The sequence below is a fragment of the Dermacentor andersoni genome, chromosome 7 (assembly GCF_023375885.2).
Source record: "Dermacentor andersoni chromosome 7, qqDerAnde1_hic_scaffold, whole genome shotgun sequence".
NCBI classification, from domain to species: domain Eukaryota; kingdom Metazoa; phylum Arthropoda; class Arachnida; order Ixodida; family Ixodidae; genus Dermacentor; species Dermacentor andersoni.
Window position 1 is genome coordinate 11,365,372 of NC_092820.1, and position 22,609 is coordinate 11,387,980.

At 47.3% G+C, this 22,609-nt stretch overlaps 1 protein-coding gene across 2 annotated transcripts in view; it reads left to right on the forward strand.

The window, feature by feature from the left end:
• Positions 1-22,609, forward strand: part of brun (trafficking protein particle complex subunit brun) — a 642,817-nt gene that overhangs the window by 107,957 nt on the left and 512,251 nt on the right. For both annotated transcript variants that reach the window (XM_072289153.1, XM_072289154.1), the window contains exon 5: positions 5,468-5,643. In XM_072289153.1, coding sequence (XP_072145254.1) covers positions 5,468-5,643 — 176 coding nt within the window. The remainder of the gene's footprint in view (positions 1-5,467; positions 5,644-22,609) is intronic.

A 22,609-nucleotide genomic window follows, 5' to 3' on the forward strand; every position in this document is an offset into this window, starting at 1 on the left:
CACACCTATCCCACCAGAGAGTAAGGCTGAGCCGGACAGAGCACGGTCGGGCCGTCCTACGCAAGATAGGATGGCAAATTGAACAGCAACCGACAACCGAGCCGCTCCCCACAACGTGGAGAGACATTATTAAGACCAAGCCCCTCCCCCGGAACATGCAGCCGGGGAGGAACGAGAGACGCTCTGCGCGGGCCAAGGCACTGGCTCGACAGCTGGAAGAGGACCCCGAGGTCCTCTATGCGGACGCCTCGCTTCCCAAGGATGGGACCAGAGCAACGGCGGTCGTCACCACCATCGATAAACTGGTCACAGGCGCGTCGATACAGACGACGAATACAGCCGAAGCAGAAGAAGTGGCCGTGGCCCTCGCACTCGCACAACCGGGAGTGAGGACCGTGGTCACAGACTCCCAGACCGCCTACGCAAGCTACCGCAAGGGGAACATCTCTCCCGTGGCACTAGCGATCCTCACCAAATGCAAATCACCGGGACGGGCCGTTGAGCTCATGTGGGTCCCGGCTCACTCGCAAGTGGAAGGCAACGCACTCGCCGACAACTATGCCCGAGAACTGTCAATCCGGGCCGAGGACGAGCCAGAGCTACCGCACCCCGTGACAAGCTACAAAGAAATCACGCAAATGTACGGAAGCGGCAGATGTAGGCTTCCCCGTCCGCATCCGCGACGCACGCAATCGTGCGACGCACGCAAGCGGGGTCACTAGCGCATCCCGTGCTCTTGCACAAGATGTTTCCAACTGAGCATGACACTTCATGCCCTTTTTGCAGACGGTCAAAAGGCACTCTAGCACACATCCTTGCAGAGTGCACTAAGCTCAAGAACCCCCCACCATTCCTACCCCCCACCCTCCCCAGCCCCAACCCCCCCCGAGCGATGGGAGACCTTGTTGTCCAGCCCCGACCTACCGACCCAGCTCGCGCTGGCGGCTAGGGGCCAGGAACTGCTGGACACATATGGGACCTGAGAAGAAGGTTCCACCCCATCTGGTGCCAGCACGCACCAACCGTCACTAAGGGCTCACTACAAAAGTTGTTTCTCTCCCTCTCATGACTACACATATAATATTTCTCCTTTATTCATAACCACCTCTCATACTGTCTCGAGTCATGGGGATGGACTTACAATAGTTACCTCGAATCAATCGGAAAAATACAGACATGATCATTAAGAATCACAACTGGCAGGATCACCCCAGCAAGCCACTATTCTACGACCTACAGATACTAACCTTCGATTCACTGTGCTTGCAAAAAACAGCAACTGTTGTAAACAGCATCATGAGATATAACCACCCCTTCCATATATTCCTCTTTTATACGTCATGTCGAACTACCAGAAATGTAACGCTTGGTATCTTTAGCCTCGCGCCCACACACAACGTATATGGAGAAAGACAACTATCTTTTATAGGGGCAGAAGTATGGAACACCCTTCCACACCACATAAAATATGCTCGCACGTTTGCTCCCTGCGCAAGACAGTTCTGCATGCATTACATGCATTGCTTTATCTTAAATATATTCTACCTGTTGTATGCACCCGATTTTACCCTATAATGTGAACATGTAAGCTGTTTTCTGGAATTGATGCAATTGCTCCTTGTTATGCATTCTTTTTCTTTTACATTTGTACTCGTGTAAATATCCTGCTGCTCGCTGTTTTATGTTGGTATTTTATACATAATGAAGTGTCTGCATTATTGTGCTTTATTTTTTGAGCCCATCACCAGCCTATGACTATGGGTCCAAACAGTGTTGGACACATTCCTATTGTTTTCAAGGATTAATAAGCAATTTCAATTTGAAAAAAAAAAGAGTGAACCCTAACAAATGTTTGTGTTCTTTCCACCAAGAAGGAAGGGCTTGCTGCAGATCCCACTGTCGAAATGTATGGGCAACAAATACCTGTGAACAAGGAGCACAAATTTCTAGGTGTTGTACTTGACTTCAGGCTTACTTTCATTACACACATAAAATATCTTAAAGTAAGATTTCTAAAAACAATGAACTTACTTAAAATTCTATCCCACACAACATGGGGTAGCGACAGGAAGTGTTTATGAATCATTAGAGGAGCCTACTTTGATCACGATTGGACTATGATGCAGTGTTATATCACTCTGCAGCCCCAAGTGCGCTATAGATGCTAGATCCCATCCACCATCTGGATATCCGTCTGGCCACTGGTGCATTTAGAACAAGCTCTGTCGAAAGTCTATACCTACAGTCAGATGAGCGGTCACTCTATTTTCAGAGAACATACATCAGCTTCACCCATTTTCTCAAACTCTAATCAGGAAAATCCGTGTTCCACAACCATTAACGACTTGACGTGTGCAACACTTTTTCTTTATAGACCTTCTATGAGACTACCTTTCTCACTGCATGTGAGAGAACTTAGTGAAGAAATGGATGTCGTAATTCTCGAACATTGCCTAATGCCTCCAGCTAAGCTATTACCGCCCTGGGAGTGGCAGGTGATAGAATGCGATGTATCCTTTGTAGAGGTCAGAAAGCACGCTCCTGAGCTCAAAATCGCTATGCATTTCCGGGAACTTCAATTGAAGTGCTCCTGCTCTGAATTCTGCGCAGACGTGTCAGTCACATGCTGGCGTATCTTACGCTGCTGTTGGTCCCTCTTTTTCTAAATCTGATGTATTGAACACCCTAACAAGTCTCTTCATTGCAGAAGCCTATGCAGTACTGTCGACATTAAAACATATAACGAAATTAAAACTTCACAGAGAAATAATATCTACAGACTTGTTAAGACTTGTAAAAGTGCTAATGTCTTTACACAAGCACACAAACCCTGTTTTTATTGAACTTTACTCAATCTTGTGCAACATTTATCTCGTAGGCATGTAGCCATGTGCTGGGTTCCTGGCTTTAGAGGAGTCGAAGGTAAGGTGCTTGCTGACAATATCACCAAATCAATAGCATCGCAAGCTATTCGTTCTGCTCCTGTCCCTGGCACAGACACGAAGCCTTTCCTACGAAACAAAGCGCGAAGCCACTGGCAACGCTTGTGTGATGCTGAAACGAGCAATAAGCTTCACGTAATTAAGCTTGTTAGGTTTCTGGCCCCCAACTACAAAAACACGAACAGATGTCCTATTCACTAGTCGGAATAGAACTAACATTTGACACTCATAATTTTCTCTTGATTGGGAACGAGCCTCCAACCTGTGGTAGATGTGGTGACAGGCTGACCGTCCTCCACGTCTTCCTGGAGTGTCAGGAAGCCGAAAGAGACGGGAAGAAACGTTTTCCTCTTGCATGCCACTATTGTGTTCCTCTTCATCCGACTGTGTTTCTTGGTGAAGAACCAGAGCAGTCCTCTACGTGCTATAAGCCCATTAAATTCGTAGTGTGACTTCTTTCCAGAGGATGCCGCTATGATAGTTGTCTTGTGTAGCACATGTGTGGTATCCTGTGTTAACTTCTGGTTTCGGTTTTGGGTCTTTACGTCAGGGTGCCACTCAGCGCCAAACGCTGTAAGTTGCCTCCTGTAAGTTGCCTCTGCAGAAATAAACATTCATTCTTTGTCTGGTCCCCGACTAAAGTAGTCTGTCTCTTTCTTGCGGCGCTGCGCGCCCCGGCTGTTTAGGCCTCATGCCGTGAATCCTTCGTCCGGCCGCCCCGTCGAAGCTACAACATGCCTCTAGGCCCTTGTGTTTCAAGGGCTCTGGTGAGGGAGTAGTGCTCTAGCCAATTTTAGCATCTGACATATTTTGTATATTGCATCATTCTTTCGCAGCACATTTTAATGCTTATAGTATACATCATTAGTCATTGCGATAATGTTACTTCACTTAAATTTTACACAATTTACAGCAACTATTTTAGGCCCCTTTACACCCTCATCACATCGACTTCACAGAACTCATCAGTCCACTGCGAACTCATTAACACTAGCATGGTGCTCTTTGGCCATACCTGGCCCTTGCGCCACTAAACATCACACATTCATTTATTTGAATGTCCCTTGTTTAAGTTTTCTAGTTGCACATTTGCAGGTGTCCTTGTGCCAAGGTGTTCTCCACTTTGGCTGCCACAAATGTTGGCTGTACAGTGCAGCCCACTTATAACCCTACCACATATAACTATGTATTGGTTACAACAATGAGTCGACTTCATAGTATGAATTTATGCATTAGGGCAATGAGAAAAAAACCAATATATAATGATATGTTATACACTGCATATCGGATATAACAATCGAAATTAAGCCTCTTGGGCAGCGTTTTGCATGCGAAATAATCGTGAAATTTGTGTTGCTAAATTCCCCTGAACCGAGACTAGGTGAAAAGTTTGCATACGCGAGTTCGTATCTGCTGTCATTACCGCGCTGCATGACCCGCCAGCGCGCTGATTGCGAAAGCCGCGGAGAGCATCGCAAGTTGGCGCAGTGTGCCACAAGATGGTGCCAGCTGCTTCGCGTCAACGTTGACAGTGTGTACCGGCAAACGTCAAGAGAGAGATTAAAAAAAAAAAAGAACACGAGAAGTGAACCGTGCCTTCACTCCCTTTCTACAGTCTCTCTCTCTTCCTCGGCAAGTGCAAGGTGCAAAGCTGTGTCACTTGAGACGAAGCTGCAAATTTTGCAAGACTCAAAGTACGAGCTCGCGCAGTCGATGACATTGACGATTCTGAAAACCGCGTGTGCCACGATCATGAAGGCTAGAAACAGTGACCATGCCAATCAACAGAAATGGCGGGCTTTGTGCGCCAGGGCAAAACCCCCCACGTGTGAAACCAACACGGTAGCAGCCATTGACTTACCGAACTCTGGCAGCTTGTTGGTACTAGCGATAAAATAGGTGGTGCATTGATGGAGTTTTTGAGTCCAGATAGTGCCGCCTCGTTCTGCAAAGAATCTCCAGCAGGGCAATCGTTATTGTGACAGACGGCGACGTTCTGCGATGGAGGCGACAACTGCAGCAGCTGTGACGACGAGATTGACAGTGGCCCATCTTTGACACTGACTGCAACGTTCATGCGAAGTGTACTGCCATCAATAGAATCACTCATTCATTTACGCACGCGAAATTGTTGTCATCAGTGTTTGCGCAGCCGCTGGACGTGATGCACACTGTGGTTGTGAACCTGAAACTTGCACGAAAGCAAGTGCAGATATCTGGCTATTTTAGCACGCCCAATGCTTGTCCACTGTTTAGAGGTATGAACGAATGTTTCATTTTTCACATCCAATCTTCTAGAATGCCAGTTTTTTATCATAAGTGGATTTGCTTTTGGAGATACGAGGGTATGTTTGGCAGCTTTTTTTTTTTTCTTTTTTTATGGCAGTCCAGATATAGCAATGATTGGTTATAATGATCAGACATTTTGTTCTTTTTGATATCGTTATAAGCGGTCTGCACTGTAGTACTTTTTTTAGGAATGCAAGTTTAATGGCAGTAATGCGAGATGTGCGCATGCAATGCAGACAGTTCCGCCGCCGGTGTGGTGGCCGCCACCGCAAGCAGCTGGGTGACCTGAGCCTGCAACTTGGTCTGGGCCGTGAGGCGCAAGCGCTCTACACTGAGGCCCAGGAGCTTCTGCGAGGAGTGCCCGACTGGCTCTGGCTTGCCGCCACCCTCGAAGGCGCTGTGGCTGCGGCAGGTGAGCTCATCTCATTGCTTTATTCGCCTAATGAAGCAAGAACCTGGACTGATCTCATGCGGGTAGATTTGTTTGCTTTTCTTTGCGTGCTTCACACCAGTGCTTTTAACACAATCTGGGCAACTATACCATTAAACAGGGATCAGTAGTAACACAACGTAAGAAATAACATCAGCGCTTGCATTCAGTGACATACATAATTTTATTTATGGATCAATGGTACTTGGCAATTGCAGTGACAGACAAATGAGGGGACACACTCACAAGTGCTAACTTCGATGAGTATTGAGGTTTAGCCTTGTTGATAAAACATACTTAGGAATGATTAAGCTTTGTTAGCAGTTTTGTAAGCTTTGTTAGGTGTATTTCCAGCATATATGGTGTGTTGCCCAAATAAGTCCTGGAAATAAGTAGCTCTTTCAGTGTCACTTGGAAAGTGCAGTCTCCTCATGAGATGAATGTTCTAGACTGTTTCAGATCTCCAGGTGCTCTAAGTTAATCCATAGTCCCACACTACAGCATGCCTCATAATTGTATCATGGTTTTGGCACTTAATCCCCCCCCCCTTTTATTTCTATACAAAATATGCCCGAGGCCATCCGGTCTATTGCAATGATACCTGGTACAGTGGTACAGAGAACCTCATGGATATGATCCTGTTTCCTACGATTTCTCAAGGGCGACATTCGGGATTAGAACACAGAGTGACCTGATACAGTTACACTTCTTGTTTACCCGTCCATATGTTCCTGAAAAAAATTATCTTTTGGCAACAACGCTCAGTACATCACCAAACTGCTGTCGTATGATAAGTTTTCCTTTCGCTGGATCCCTTGTGAACAAGAAAAGTCACGAGACACGTGTGATTGAGAGCGCCTGTCATGGCAGCTTTCCCACGGTACTCGTGCACCTGTGTCTTGTGAAAATGCCGGCATATACTCGGTTTCCTCTTCTGGTAACAGCAAATCTTCTCGGGAGTCGTTGCATGTTGCATTCACAGCTACTACCACCAACCCTGTTGCGATAAGCACCTTCACCTATCCGTTTCACCGCGCGAGTGGCGTACTGCCATTGCAAATGTGCTACATGCTTTTAATAGGTGTTAACAAATGCACCACTGTTCCCTGCTGCAGGCGGTGCAAAGTGAGCATTAGGTTTCACTCCGGCAGCATTGTATGTTTCAGGAAGCACAGTGTCCAGCAAGAACGCCCACCATGTTCGTTGATAGTGCAGAAACCAAGAGTGCTTCTTTCTCTTCCTCTGTCATAAAATCATTCGCTTCAAAGAATGCTTCCAGCCGAATCAAGTAAATATCCTATCCTCATTGCCACTGTTGTAGCGTGTAACAGAGTGACGAAATCCGAGGGAAAATGCAGAACTTCTGCAAACTTGCATAGAAAAACTCCGTTGCCTATTCACCAGATAGACAAGATCCTTCAATGCAGCTGGAAGAAAAACCTAAAGAAAATAACTGTACTTGTTAAGAGTGCATGAAAGCTCGTGAAAGATAAATACTTCATAGACCTTCCATGCACCTGTGCTGGAGCCTGTCCATTCACCTGCCCATTCGCCAAAAAGATGAATGGTAATCTGTTGATCTTAGCAATGACAGTGCTGCAATAGACTCAAAAAGGCAAATTCGGTTATCCCTAATTTATTTCAGTTCTTGCCATTTGTGTTCACCATTTTGGCCTCATTTCCTACTAAATTTGTCTGCATTGTGAACATACTGGTGCTATCACACGCAAGTACGCAGATATTGTTAAATAGAGGAAATGAAATTCATTTTAAGGAAATTATCTTATTGCTAATTGCAAAACCCTACTACTAGAATTCACGTCAGACTTACACTTTTATATGAACAGCAATAAACAAATTGACTGCATCTTTTCGGACTTTTGGAAAGCATTCGATCGTGTAGCCCATAGTTGCCTGGTATCAAAGCTCTCTGCAATTAAACTTAACTCGGTAACCCTATCATGGATTCATAATTTTCTTTGTAATCGTGAACAATTCACTGTTGTTGCTAACTTTTGCTCTACCCTGTCTGAATTCACCTCCGGTATACCTCAAGGCAGTGTACTCGGACCTCTTCTCTCTTTAATTTACATTAACGACTTACCAAGTAATATATCATCTTCGGTACGATTATTTGCTGAGGACTGCATTGTATATAATTTGATTAACTGTTCTGCTGACAAAGTAGTTACTGTGAAGAAGAAGACGTGTCTCGCGGCACAGCCACATCGCCAACGCATGGCTTGGCTCCCTCTGTTGATTGCTGGCGTCTTTCTGGATAATGCTTCGGGCTGTCTCGTGGTTCCCGGTCGCTGTGCCCTTCCACAAGGAGCCGTAAATAAACCTCTTCTCAATTGGTGGAGGTCCTGGGACTCAAACCCCGGGCGCTATAACGTAAAACTTTTCCAAACATTTCTATTCCAATTCTGCAATCAGCCTTCCGTGATCGGTCGAAAACGTTTTTTGGGCCACCCCCACTTCAACTGTAGGTCACGCGACGTCACGAAAACCGCGATAGCTCCCCATCTGATATGACGTGTACACACTGATTATGCATGATTTGACCGAACAAAAGAAAAATAGTTATTTCTGATTCGACGCCTTTTCGGCGCTAGCCCTTGGCTATTGGTCAAAAGTTTTCGGGCACCACCCACTTCACCTGCCTGTCACAACACATCACAAAACTGCAAAAACTCACCACGTCAGAGTGACGGGTACGCATCAAAGATGCATTAATATGCCGAACAAAACTGAATTTTCTTCTGAATAACCGCTGGCTGCCCCATTCCGAAAGGAATAAAAGATGGCTGCTGCCGATCGCTGATGCACTAGCTACTCGCACCAGTCGGAGAGCATGGGTTTATTTGCGTATAATGAAACATTTTGCGTAGCCGTGTAACGTTTTAGAGCACTTTCGGAACGTTTACGACCGCATTCTGCCAACTCTTCTTTGGTGAGGATCTGTTTTAGTGTCATTCTTAAGCTTCTGTTGCATGCCGCCGCGATTGTCGACCAGCCACCGCCAGGTAAATAAGGGAAAGCGGACCAATCGCAGACGCGGGCACCACCCTCTTCATCCAGTTATCGATATTCAGTGCAGTGGCTCGGCCCCATCGAATCCCTCTCCACTTCAGCGTGCTCCTCGCCTCTTGTCAGCCAATTAAATAAGACAAGCCGCTCAGTGTAGGCAATGTTATTCGTTTTTCAAGCAAACAAAAGTCACCTCCTATGAACGAGGAGAGCGTTTGATTGGTCTGCTTAGACAACCCTACAGGTGACCACCCGATGCTTGCGTCAGCAGTTACGCAAATTTGACATCAGAAAATTGGAATAGAAACCTATTGGAATAGTTTTACATTATAGGGCCCCCCATTGCTTGAAACCCTGGAGCTGCGATCAAGAGCGCTACCGCCCGCAATGACAGACAGCTCATCCCAAACGGTGCCGACGCCGAAGTCCGTCACCTGCACCGGCGTGCCACGACAGTGGGACCCCAAGATCTTCAGCGCTGCAAAGGACAAAGACGTAGAAGACTGGTTTGCATCATATGAACGGGTGAGCCGCACAACAAGTGGGATGATCCAGTGTAGTTAACCCACGTCATCTTTTATCTGGCTGGTGTTGCCCAACTCTGGTTTAACAACCACGAAAGTGATGTACCCACATGGTTAGTCTTCAAGACAACCTTTATGGAAGTGCTCGGGCGACCCGCTGTTCGCAAGCTGCTCGCTGAACAATGCTTGCACGCCCGAGCGCAGCAGATGGCAGAAATGTTCACGAGCTACATTGAAGATGTTGTGAACCTTTGTAAACGAGTCAATGTCGCCATGCCCGAAGCTGAGCAAAATCACCATATACTGAAAGGCATCGATGTAGGTGCATTCCAGAGGCTCCTAGCCAGGAATCCGCATACTGTGTCCGAAGTCATCAGCCTATGCCAAAGTTATAATGAGTTAAGGAAGCAATGCGCTTCTACTCGGCGTGCTCCAGGAAGCAACGACTCGTTGGCGAGCCTTGACAGCATGTATGACCCATCCTCATTCTTTCAGCGGGTCAAGGACTTCTTGCGTGAGGAAGTTGCCCGGTAACTCTCCTTAGTCGCCTTCACCTTTACCTCCAGACTTGGCCTGTGGAACAACTTCCGCACACTCCGTGTCGTCTCTCGACATGAACTCTTTTGCCACCGCACGTCGTCGTTACCCGTGGATCGCTTCTCTTTTTGATTATCTATCTGTATCAATGACCATCCCTGTATCCCGAACCCTCTGACGACAAGCAGTTCATTTCGTCATTTGTGACCAGCTGCTCCATTGACCCAATTACGCTCCTGAAGGCCGTCAGTGGCTTCTGGAGATTCCCCGCAGCTTAGTCTCAAGTCTGTGCCTCTTTCCACAACGATTTGCAGTGTGGTCACGCCGGAGTTTTCAATACGTACGAACAAATTCGCCACCGCTATTACAGGTGCAGCATGTACAATTTTGTACAAAAGTTTGTTCGGTGCTGTCTTGACTGTCAATGCTGTAAATCGCCGCCTTTACGCCCGTCTGGTGCCTTGTAGCTACTCCCGTGCCCTGCCACACCCTTCGATCGCGTCGGCATCGACCTATATGGCCCGCTTCGTATGACAGCAGACGGCGATCGGTGGATCGTAGTTGCTGTTGACCATCTGACATGCTACGCCGAAACTGCTGCTTTACCAAGTGCTACTGCATTGGATGTAGCCTCTGTCGTCCTGCATCGCTGCGTCCTTTGACACGGCGCACCTCAAGAACTCCTCAGTGATCGAGGTCGCGCCTTCCTCTCTGAAGTCGTCGAAGGTTTGCTTTCGGAATGCCATATTATTCATCGGACAAGCTTGGCATACCATCCCCAGACTAACGGGCTCACAGAGCGATTTAACCGCACACTTGGCGATATGTGCTCTATGTACATGGCATCTGATCATGGTAACTGGTACCGCATCCTTCCATTCATCACGTTCGCGTACAACACAGCGATGCAGGCCACTGTGGGATTTTCACCTTTCTTCCTCCTGTATGGCCGTGAACCTATGCATGCCATCGACATGCTCCTTCCATACCGTCTTGATGCCTCCAAATGTCTACCTGTGTCTGACGTCGCCTGACAAGCCGAAGAATGCCGCCAGCTAGCACGCTCCTTTATGGCAGAGCAACAGCAGCGCCAGAAAGAAAACCACACCAACTCGCTTCCAAACACGACCTACGCTCGAGGCGTTCTTGTGTGGCTGTCTGTCCCTTTCCAAACACCGGGGCTTTCCTCGAAACTCATCCCAAAATTCAAAGGGCCCTACTGAGTCCTGGAGCAAACATCCCCGGTTAATTTTCTCATTGAGCCACTGTCACCACCTGAAGACTTGCGCGGGCGGGGACGTGACATTGTCCACGTCTCGCGTCTCAAGCCCTACCACGGCTCTCTGCCTCCCGATTCTTAAGGCGCCAGGATGGCCCTTTCTGTCCGGGGGGAGATTGTGAAGAAGACGCGTATCGTGGCACAGCCACATCGCCAATGCGCGGCTCTGCTCCGCTCGCGCTGTTGATTGCTGGCGTCTTTTTGGACAGTGCTTCGGGCTGTCTCGCTGTTCCCTGTCGCTGTGCCTTTGCACAAGGAGCCGCAAATAAACCTCTTCTTATTAACTTTTCTTGATAAACCTAACTCTCACTTTTCTTATCATTTGGATTCTAACATAGTTGACCACACCACATAATATAAGTACTTAGGAGTGCTCCTTATGCACAATCTTTCATGGACTAATCACATCACCTCCAGATCATTAGGATTTCTGCACCGCAACTTAAGTACTGCTCCTTCACCACTAGGAAAACTAGCCTACGTAACTATTGTACAGCCACAAAATTATATGGTCAAAAATACTTCCTTGAACTGCTGGAGAGCATCCGGAATAGAGTGAGCCGTCTGATTTAATATAATTATAGTAACAAGTGATTTGTTATTGCTCTTCATATTGTATTTGGTAATGTCATATTAATTTTCCATGCTGCGTGAATATTTCTTTCATTGTACTGATGTTTCTTTTTTTTCCACTTCCGTATGAATATGTTATCGTATTTCCCCCCCGTACACAATGCCTTCTTGAAGGCCTGTAAGGCACTTGTAAATAGATTCTAACGAAGGAGGAGGAGGAGGAGGAAGTAAACTTTCTTGCTCTAGAAAGAGTAATTCAGCGTTCGGGCCGGATGTCTTCATCTTCTACTGGTGTATGACGATCTCCGGCCTGTATGGTTGGTGCCCCTATTCCAGGGCACCACTGAGCGTGGCTGCTCGTCGGGCATGATCCACCAGCCTCCGTCGCCGCTGAAGAGCACACTCTCCCACTGCTCCGCACTCGGATTTTCTATTTTGTGGAATGCCTTATTCGTATTGCACTTCCATGCGATGTGATAAAGTGTGGGTATTGCACCACACCACGGGCATGTGTCCCTGTATTGACTTGGGAACATTTTGCATAGTATATGTAAATTTGGGAAAGTTCCTGTCTGCAGCTGTCGCCAGTAAACTGCCTGTTGTTGAGTGAGTGTATTGTGGGGCAGGAGATATCTGATCCTCATCCCTCTATGGTAATCTAATATGTCAGAGTACGTTGGGATCACTGTCATGAAATACTCAGAATCTGTTTAGGTCCGCTCGGTTTGTATGCTCGTGAGCGATCCTATCAACCCTTTGGTTGCCCTCAATCTCAGTGTGCCCCGGTACCCAAAAGATGGTGTGTCTAATGCGTTTATTCTGTTGGCCAGCGTGGAGGAAGATTTGGAGCGCTTTTTGACCGATTCTGCCGTTAATGTAGTTTCAGCATGCTTCCTTGTAGTCTGTTAGAATTATAAGGGATCTATTTTTGGGGTAGCCCTCCACAGCTGCTAGAAGAAGAGAGGCGCTAGTGGGTTCAGCGCTACTGGATCAACATGCTAGTGGGTCGAGGGCTCCTGCTCTGCAATGGCTCTTGTGCTTGGAAGCTGTCACTGTCCTGACCGTAGACATTGCAATGCTCTGAGCTCTGCCAAATGAACACCTTTAAAAAATAAATAAATTAAAAGTAATGAGGATCAAGAAGCTTTAGACAAGGCCCTTAGCAATATCCTTGTTTGGCGCAACAAATTTCGTATCAAGATAAATTCCAAAGAATTGGTCTCTCTTTGAAAAACAAGGAAAACACATGCACTTAAATTTTTACACTTTATTGGTTGGGACAGATTAAAAAGGGTTGATGAATTTGAATATTGTGGCGTAGTATTTACTAATAATTTGAGCTGGAATACCCACATTGATGACACTTGTTCTGCTTTTCACAAGGTTTGTTTCTTACACCACAAGCTCCAAGACACACCTGGGAAATTAAAACTTATAGTGTATACATCTTTCATCAAACCCAAACTAGAATATACATGTATTATATGGAATCTGTGATATTGTCATGTTCTGGTGGCAATGACGTGCACGCTCTATAATACGGTGAATCACAAAACCAACTCTATATTGGGCGAAGTTGTGCCAAGAGAAGCAAGTGACACTCAAAGTACAACAGTAGCGGGGAGTACAGTCTGCAATCGGCAAAAATCTGATCTATGGGTCAAGCACGTCGGCTTGTAACATGACTTGTTGAATGTTCCAGCATGATTGCTGGTGCCTGCATGCCCTCCAGAAACTACTACACAATTTGTGTCATGCATACAATCTGTAACAAATTTCGTTGACAACAGACAATGAATAGAAATATCGATAACATTTGGAAAACTTACGATACATGCAGGGGTATCCTGCGCCGAGCAATTACAGTTAACGTCTTAGCTAGTGAAAAGCGGTCACTGGAGAAAAGTAAACAAGTACACATGCCAATATCTATGTTCTTGAAAAAGATCAGAGGAGAGGTGTCCGTTTTATTTTTCTTAAGTGGGCAATGTATCTCTTTTTACAGCTCATGAAAGACAACGAATAGTAGAGTTACAAATGACATAAGCTGTTATGGCTCAATTTCTTACATTTAATAATAAACAAGAAGCTCGCACTTGATGCTACCCTGTCCCAGTACACTCTAACCTGGTTATAACAAAGTCGAAGGGAGAGCTGAAATTACTTTGTTATATTTGTTAATTCATTATATTCATTACAGTTGAACCCACTTATAACAATATTCAAGTGCCATGAAAGTTCCATTGTTATAACCGATAATTGTAACTGGGTTGCACAAAAAAAAATATCAAAAGGGGGGATGGCGTAGCTGTTCAGAGAAAACTATAATGGCGGGGAGACCAGTTATCCTCCACACCACCTTCCTCTATCCAGCTTCTGATTGTGTTGACTCGTTTAACTGTTTAACTCTGCATCCTGCATGCTCCGATCACGTGTTGTTAACAAGCCAGGGCTGTCGGCGTTCAAGAATGGCACTAGTATAACGACTGCGAAGAGGGGTCATGGGCAGCAAGTGACATATGAGATCCGCCAAAGCATCACTTTAGGGGCTCCAAAAGGTGCCTTTAAAAAAATGCGGGTACATTGCCGCGGCAGCATCTCAGCTTGAGAAATTCAGAAGAAACGCCGGGACGTGATTGCCACAAGAATCTTGCCCCGTACTTCCCACTGGCTTGCACGAGAAAACCACATGTCCATCAGCCTTGCTTGCCGACATCCCTATCCAAGGCATCCAGGTGCTCCACATAGTGACGCGAAAGGTACCTCGCGAAAACAAGCCCACGAGGGACTGAATCATGTACAGCACCTCCCGCGGAAACAATCTTGAGGCAGCCTGCCCTACTACGTCAGTGCTACCGTCACGGCCGTCGCTGTCACTATCCAATGCAAGCATGTTCACGATGATCACCTCATTGATTATAAGCACTTCGTTTTCTTTTCACCGGCAACATTGTGCATTGCCAATTATCACCAATCTTCCGTTTCGGCGTCGAGTCAAATGAAGTTGAGAAACAGTGTGGCCAGGAACAACTTCGACGCTACGAACAAAGACAAACATGAGCGGCTTAATCCATTAGCATAATTGCACCTAATGAGGGCCACAGAATAAAGAACCAACTGTGAGGGCATAGCGAGCAATCTGGGAGCAGCGCTGGCAGCGTTGTCAGCACAGTTGGTGCAGTCCATTCATGTTTTTGAGGGTGGCGTGGTGCAGAGCGATGGGAGAGATGCGCGCAAGGTTGGCGTGCATCTCTCGTGGAGGGAAGCGCGCAGCGGCAGTTGGGGTGGCGGGTGATCGTGCAGCGGCTCGCATTTCACTTTTTCTTTTTTTTCAAGAATTTCGCATTCCATTACCTTCTGGCACGGACACCCAGCAGCCAGACTTTGCCGTTATAATGGATAATGTGGCATTGTAGTAAGCGGGTTATTCCCCCATAGGAAACATACAAAAGTTGACGGTGCCGCAGCTTGTTTTAACCGATATATTGTTAAAACTGGTACCTTTATAAGTGGGTTCGACTGTATTGCCATTTACTGCAATATATGCCCAATTGACCGCACAATTGTAAACATGGAAAAAATGAAATGGCTTTGCGACCTTTTGAAGCGCTACATGGCCACGCATGCGATGAAATTTGAATAAAACAACGAAAGAAACTTTGGCATGTGCAATGCGGGACTTCTTGGCACCAGACGCGACAGCCTTTAGATAGCTGCATTCTGTTTCATTGTGATGGTCTTTTGCATCTGCTTTCTACTTGGCTTGTCGCCGTCCAGCAGTACATGGCACACAACACAGCGCTCCGCATTGTGATCTAGGAGGCAAGCGAACTTTGCCGTGCCGGCATGGTTCGGCCGGCTTGTGGCCTCTGAGATTGCACCAGTGCCAATGCAATTTCAGATGCCACGCCCAGCTGCCAATTTGCAGAGGGAGAAGCGAATGCACGGACTGGGCATGACCGCCGAGATAGTGCCCAGGAGGCCACGGAGGCCAGGCCCAGCTGTGGCTGCCTGCGCCGTGCGTCATATAGAGAGAGTGAACATACTAATTGCTCGCACCGCCATACGTACCGTGTAGCATGATGCGATTCACACGTAACCCTCGAGATTGCGCCAAGGAGCGGCCATGGCCAGCTGTGCCTGCCTGTGCAGCGCGCAGTACAAGTCATTGGAGTAATGTCTCGTGCTGCCATGCATAGCCGCACAGCATGATAGCAGTGTGGCTCACTTTGCCAGGCACGCGCGAGAGAGAAAGGTCAGTGGAGACGTGCAATAGTGAGCCGCTGCTTGTGCGCAGCTGTGCATGGCGGTGAAAAAGACGAGTGTTGCTGAACAGCATGTTTGATGTGGGCATGCAGGAGTTTTGAACTGCTGTGCCGAACGTGCGTTGAAACCCACGGAATGGCGATGTACTCAAAATGCAAGGGTCGGGTATTTTTTGGCTTTGGAGACAAATGTAGTGCATTATATGCATTGGCAGGACAATTTCACTTTGTTAAAACAAGGTTTTAAATACGTGGATCTCTATGGGAATTTCATTTCAGTTTCAGTTTATTAGTCTTTCAAGATACATAGTTGGTTGCTAATAGTATACAGGCGAGGGTCCCAAAGTCAAACGACTGCAGCGGGACCCTTGTTATATCCATTATTTTGTTATAACGAGGTTTGAGTGTATCAACTTGAAAAACCCATCATTTATGTTGTCCTTTCTTTAATGCATTAATGACTGCACATATAAATACCTGAAGAAAATGTTGATTTTATAATTAATGTGGAAAAAAAGAGAAAATATGCATAATCAACGAAAAAAAAAAAATTGTGCCAACTTTTAAACAACACGCTGAAAACTGGAAGTGGGCTTCACTCCAAGCCACCTATAGCTTCGTTTGGAATTTGTGCTGACAGCTGTCATCATATGTGGTCATAGGTGACCATTTCATTCACTTTACATGATGTTTGTAACACTATTGCATCCGAAGATTTTCATTGATCTGTCTTGACCGTGCATTCAAAAGAAAATGAGTGACGTGGCAAACTCTCTCTTTCTCATTTTGTGTTCCTGCTCTAAACCAACAAACGATGCTGGCTGCATGTCATTCATTGTTGGCTGAAGGCTTTCAGTGAGTAACTTTGTACACTAGAAGCTAAGGAAATAAAACAAAAAATTTTATGGTGTATGCAACACTTGTCAATTAAGGGCCATACTTTTCTAGGACAAACCTGTTCAAATTTTGCCCAGCAGTTGCTGAATCGGAACACTGTCTGAACATTGCCTCAGATCTGTAGAAGAAGCCAGTGCCTAAGTCACCTGACTGTTGTTTCCCTGACTTCTTTGTATTCTATAAGGTTGCACACATTGTTTTTGGCACTTCTGTGCTTTGGCTTCTGTGCTTTTGTATTTTTGGCTCTTCAAAATGTTGAACCTTGTGGGAAGCACACCTATCCATTTCCTCCCGCATGCTCCCGTCGTCACGTTCGCACATTGTGGACGCGTCGAGAGTCTGCATAGGCACAGGAGAGGCACACTATACCCTCTTCCATTTCTTCCTAACTCTCGCGACACACGCACCCTTACCTCCCAACTCATGGGAAAGGTATCCTACACACGAGAAGGACATTATCCTTGCATAAATGAAAAGGTACATAAGAGCACCAGCAGGAAAGACTCCGGCACCCCGACCTTAAACCTACTGGATACAGATGCCTGCTGCAACCTGTGAGTGACCTCGTTGCCTGACTATCACATGCAATGAGGTAAGCCTATTTATTATCTATTACAGAGTGCACTTCTCTCTGCAAATGTTGCCTTTATTGCTCGCTGCAATAAACATTGTTCGAGTTGACGCCGCCGGCTGCCTTATTCACTCGAACCCAATGTAGCTGCGATTACACGCTCTGGGTTGGGGAGTACTACAGAACAACTGTGTGCGGCTAGATCGGGAGCATGCCTGCAGCCCCAGCGTCACATAGAGTGTACCCCCACATTTGGCACCCAACGTGGGGTAAAATCGGCAACATGACGAGTCCTCTTCTGCATGTTCACGGTAGAACTACCAACATTCCAGCAAACAATGGCGACAGGCTTGTATGACTTCCCAGATTTGCTCATATTGTCCGATGTAGTGGCACAAAGTCGGAGACCTATTCCTAACATGGTGGCAGCTTTGATTTTGAGTGTTTCACATGGAACAGTCAGTAGAGCGGAAATGCCAGGATGGCAGGGTTTAGGCCGGAGATGAGGTGCATCATGTTGGTCGCCTCGCTGCTTCATGATGCGGACAGAGAAGCACACATGCCACTAAATAGTTTGACGTGAGTTGTGGATGCATCCGAACCTTCGGGCGATAGCCTGCAGTCAAGTGAGAGAATGTTGCAGAATGCTCTGCAAATCATGCAAAGCATAGCCAGTGCCCTGCAGAACACAGTGCAGGCCGCATTGCATAGGGAGCAACCATGGATTAAGGTATACATGCCTACCTACAGTGGGTATAACAATCTCATGAATGCAAATGGGTACCTTGACTGTCTGCTGTATTACCAGCAAGTGATGGGGCTTTCTGACGGTGAACTTCTTGTGCGCGTTGTCCATGCTCCATTGAATGAGCAGGTGGCTCGATGATTCTGACTTGCCTGACACCGAGCCTGCATGAAGTGCGCTAACTTCCACGAGGAATTTCTTCTGGCCGACTACGAGTGGCATTTGAGAGGATAGTTGGAGCTGTGTACCCAGCATCTGGACGAGTCCCTGCTGGAGTATGTGCAGTGATGGACGAACTTTATCGTCTCGTGAACCCTCTCACCACCAATGCAGAGAAAGTCAAGCGTGTCACACAGAAAGTGCACCTGACTTTTGCGGCCTACTTCAGGGGATGTAGGTTCAGAGATCTAGACTAACTCGCAGCTGAGGCGAAATGCGACTAGGAAACATCCTTGCGGGGTGAGCATACTGACACGTGTGCTTATCTCTATCGGCCGACCACGTTTCGCCGCTTAAGGGGGGACACCCCACTTAAATTTTTATTTTTTATTTGTGGCCACAATTTGATAAAACTTCCATCACTTATGTATTTTGACATGCTGATTTCAAATATTCAATTGGTTTTCCCATGCAACAAGTACTTTTCAAAATATAAGCAATTCATGTTTTTTCGTATGGACTAATTTGGAGGCAAGTTCTCTCTACAATGCTGGCTGTTAATGAAGGAGACTGGCACATCAAAATGATGTTGAATGATCAGAGGTTGCAGTGCTACAAGAATGAATGTTCTAAACTGATTTATGCCGAAGTTACAGCATGTCAAACTTTTGTAAGCAGAAGGCATTAGTGAAACCCTGGAGAAATTATTACTTTTTCAAATTTTCTGTAATGATATTTGTTCACATTTTAGGCCTACTGCACTCCCAATTTGTCCACCTTTCTGATGAAAAAAGAATTATTGCAATAAGATGAGTAGAACCAGAGTTATCGTCACTCCAAAACTACACTACCATCAAAAATGTCGTTTTGAGAAAACAAGAAAAACATTTCAGGACATGTTCATAGTGATTACGGCAAATGCTTGAATACTAAATTGATCAAGGATGATACAGGGGTCCAACCAAGCAAGAATGAAACTTTCGCTTCTTTAAGGGGGACACTAATTCAAATAATGTTCATGATGTTTTCCATCAATATTCATAAAACCTTCCATTCTTGTTAAGACTTTTGTGCTGATTTTAAATACGTGATTATTTTTCCAATAGGTCATTTAGTTCTGAAGATAAATGAAATTCATTGTTCATAATTTGCAGAAACAATAGGGGGGGGGGGAAATGCGCTACGAAATTCGTATTGGCACATGCCTGGGTACTAGAAAACATAAGGAACATAATGGTAGGAATACTATTTTGATATATCAAATATTAGTAATTTTATAGCAATTCAATCTTTACTGTTCGAATTGTGGCTACCCTACTTTCTGATCTAAAGCAGAATTGAAAATTTTTAAAGCATAAATTCCAAAATCTGACCCTACATTGTGTACAAGTGAAAAGTCGGTGTTTTGAGAAAACGAGAAAAAAGGAATACATTCACTTTTAATCAAAAGTGCAGAAATAATTTTGCATTACTTTGCAGTGAAAGTGGCTAAAAGCCACCAGGAATGTAGTCGCTCTGACCACGGCCACCCAAATGCGGCAAAAACATCGTTTAGCACCGTTCGCCGATTCCCGGTGACTTGCATCGCGCGCGCGGCAAGGTTGTTCACGAGGGTCGAGCTCCATGCCGAGGCGATATCGCCGCGACACGCACACGTGATAACGATCTTTATGGCGAGGCCAGATTACCGTTCGCTTTTGCTTACTGCGACGCTGCCGCCGCACACCTTGCACTTGACGACATCAGTCCGCTCACGGAGTCCTACTGAGGAAAGCGAAGCCTGCCTCGGCGTCGACTGGCGTGGCTGCAACTCGCGCCGACGCGTCGGCGTGAGTGAGCAAATCCAACACCCGCTTTGTTGCTGGCGTTGACGCAAGAACTCGAAGTTTTTTTTGAGCATTCATCTCCCTCTGCAACAAATCCACACGCTGCAACATTGCAGTGTCACGCCGAACGCGGCCGCTGTCCGTAACGATTTCATTTGTGAGCTGGCTAGGCCTACTTCGGCATCGTCCGCGGTTTCGGCATCATTTGCGGTTGGCGGCGAGCTACTCTCGATGATTTCAGAAGGAATGGAGCGCTTTTGAAAGTTATAAGCTGATCGCTTCTTCTTTTTGCCGAACTTGTGCCTCGTGGCGAACTTTCCCGGTGGATCGGACATCGTTGGGCATGGTGACAACAAACCTACGAGACGCGCAGTCGCGTCGCCTGCGGAGTGGAGCAGACGATGGGAACCTCGCGCAGCCAACCACAGCGCGCGTTTTTGGTCACGTGCGCTAGTCAACGAATCGGATCGCGCGTTCGGGCTTTCTTTCTCCCCGGATTTCAACATCACTGGCGTACCGACGGAGTCACTTTTGGCGGGAAATTAAAGAAGGAAGGCTTCTCTTTCCAACGAGACCAAGATGGCTGCGATCGCGCGCGTAGAAAAAGAGCTACGCGCCGCGATAAAAAGGGCTGTTTTTGCGCGGAATTCAGCTCACAGTGATGTTATAAATTGATATTGCGGACGAAATACTCTTCCCCGAGATTCGAAACTTGGTGAATTAAAGGAATATTAGCTGTAGATGTCAAAAATTTCGTTTTCAAAAAATCGATTTTTTCGCAATTTTTTCGCCGCAAAGAGCCGTGTCCCCCCTTAACAACTAATCGCACAGCGAGGGACGCGCCTGCATGTATCCGACGTTTCTGGAAAGTTATCGATGCTTCTACCCGGCTGTCTGTTGTCGCCGAACCTTGTGTTATCTGATTTCATCGCGTGACTCGAATGTTGTAGAACTTTGTGGAAGGCATGCGGGTCCCAACGATTAGTCTGGAACATTCGACGACTGTTGTATAAAAGCCGACGCGCTTGACCCGCTGATCAGATTTCCGACGATCGCCGACCGTGTTCGCCGCTATCGTGTGCTATAAGTGTAGCCTGTTTTTGTGGGCACAGGTTCGCCCAATAAAAGCTAGTTTTGTATTCCACTGTATTGCTGCTTTTCTTCACCGTCACTACCACGTGACATCTGGTGGAGGTGCTTTTCTTTCATGTACCGGACGCCCCCGACAAGCCGTGATCCAAGCCCGGACCACAAAGAGAACACCAACGTAGTCCCGGAGCATCGAGCAAGCCGCCGTCTTCAACAGCTGCCCCCGGAGCACGGACTTCTACCTGAGAAGACCAAGAAGATTGTGGACAAGGCAACCCCAATGGCAGCCCCAGCGTCCCCCATCGTGCTGCAGCAGCCCAGGGAACCTCCGACGTTCCGCGGATCAACATTCGAGGACCCGGAAACCTGGCTCGAGACGTATGAGAGGGTCGCTACGTTTAACGGTTGGGACAGCGACGACAAGCTGCGGCATGTCTATTTCGCACTGGAAGACGCCGCCCGGACCTGGTTCGAGAATCGAGAAGCCACCTTAACGACGTGGGACCTGTTCCGAAGCGGCTTCTTGCAAACGTTTACAAGCGTCGTGCGAAAAGAGCGAGCCCAAGCACTACTAGAAACCAGAGTGCAGCTGCCAAACGAGACGATCGCGATCTCCACGGAGGAGATGGCCCGCCTTTTCCGGCACGCCGACCCGGAAATGTCAGAGGAGAAAAAAGTCCGCTTCCTGATGCGGGGCGTCAAACAAGAACTTTTCGCAGGACTTATTCGTAACCCGCCGAAGACCGTAGCTGAGTTTTCTGCAGAAGCATCGACGATCGAGAAAACTCTGGAGATGCGCACCCGGCAATATAACCGCCAGGGGCTCACGCCGCAGTACGCCATCCAAGGACTGGATTCCGGCGACCTTCAGGAAACAATCAGGGCCATTGTGCGTGAAGAACTGCGCAAGGTCCTGCCTTCGTCGCAGCCCCAAGTGGCTTCGATCGCCGACATTGTGAAAGAAGAGGTGCACCGATCGCTTGGAGCTCCCGAGCTGCAACCACAATTACCGCAGCCCCAGCCAGAAGCGATGACATACGCCGCCGTCGCACGCCGTCAAGGTCCCCCTCCGCGACCACGCCAGGGCCCTGCAACGACGCAATTCCGTCGTCCGGCGCCGCTGCCGCCGCCAGCACGCCCACCCATCGCCCAGCGCACCTACGCGAGGAAGACGGACATTTGGCGAGCCCCCGACCACCGCCCGCTCTGCTATCACTGCGGAGAAGCCGGCCATGTTTATCGCCGATGCCCATACCGGGAGATGGGACTGCGAGGTTTCGCCGTCAACGCTCCGCGCCCGCAGCAAGGTGAACGCCCTCGCGATATCGCCGACTACCTCGCCGCTACTCAGTGGAGCTCTCGACGACCGTCGCGTTCGCCATCACCAGGCCGCTACCTCTCGCCGCAGCGCCGACCATACACTGTCCCAGCCCGGGGCCGGTCAGCGAGCCCA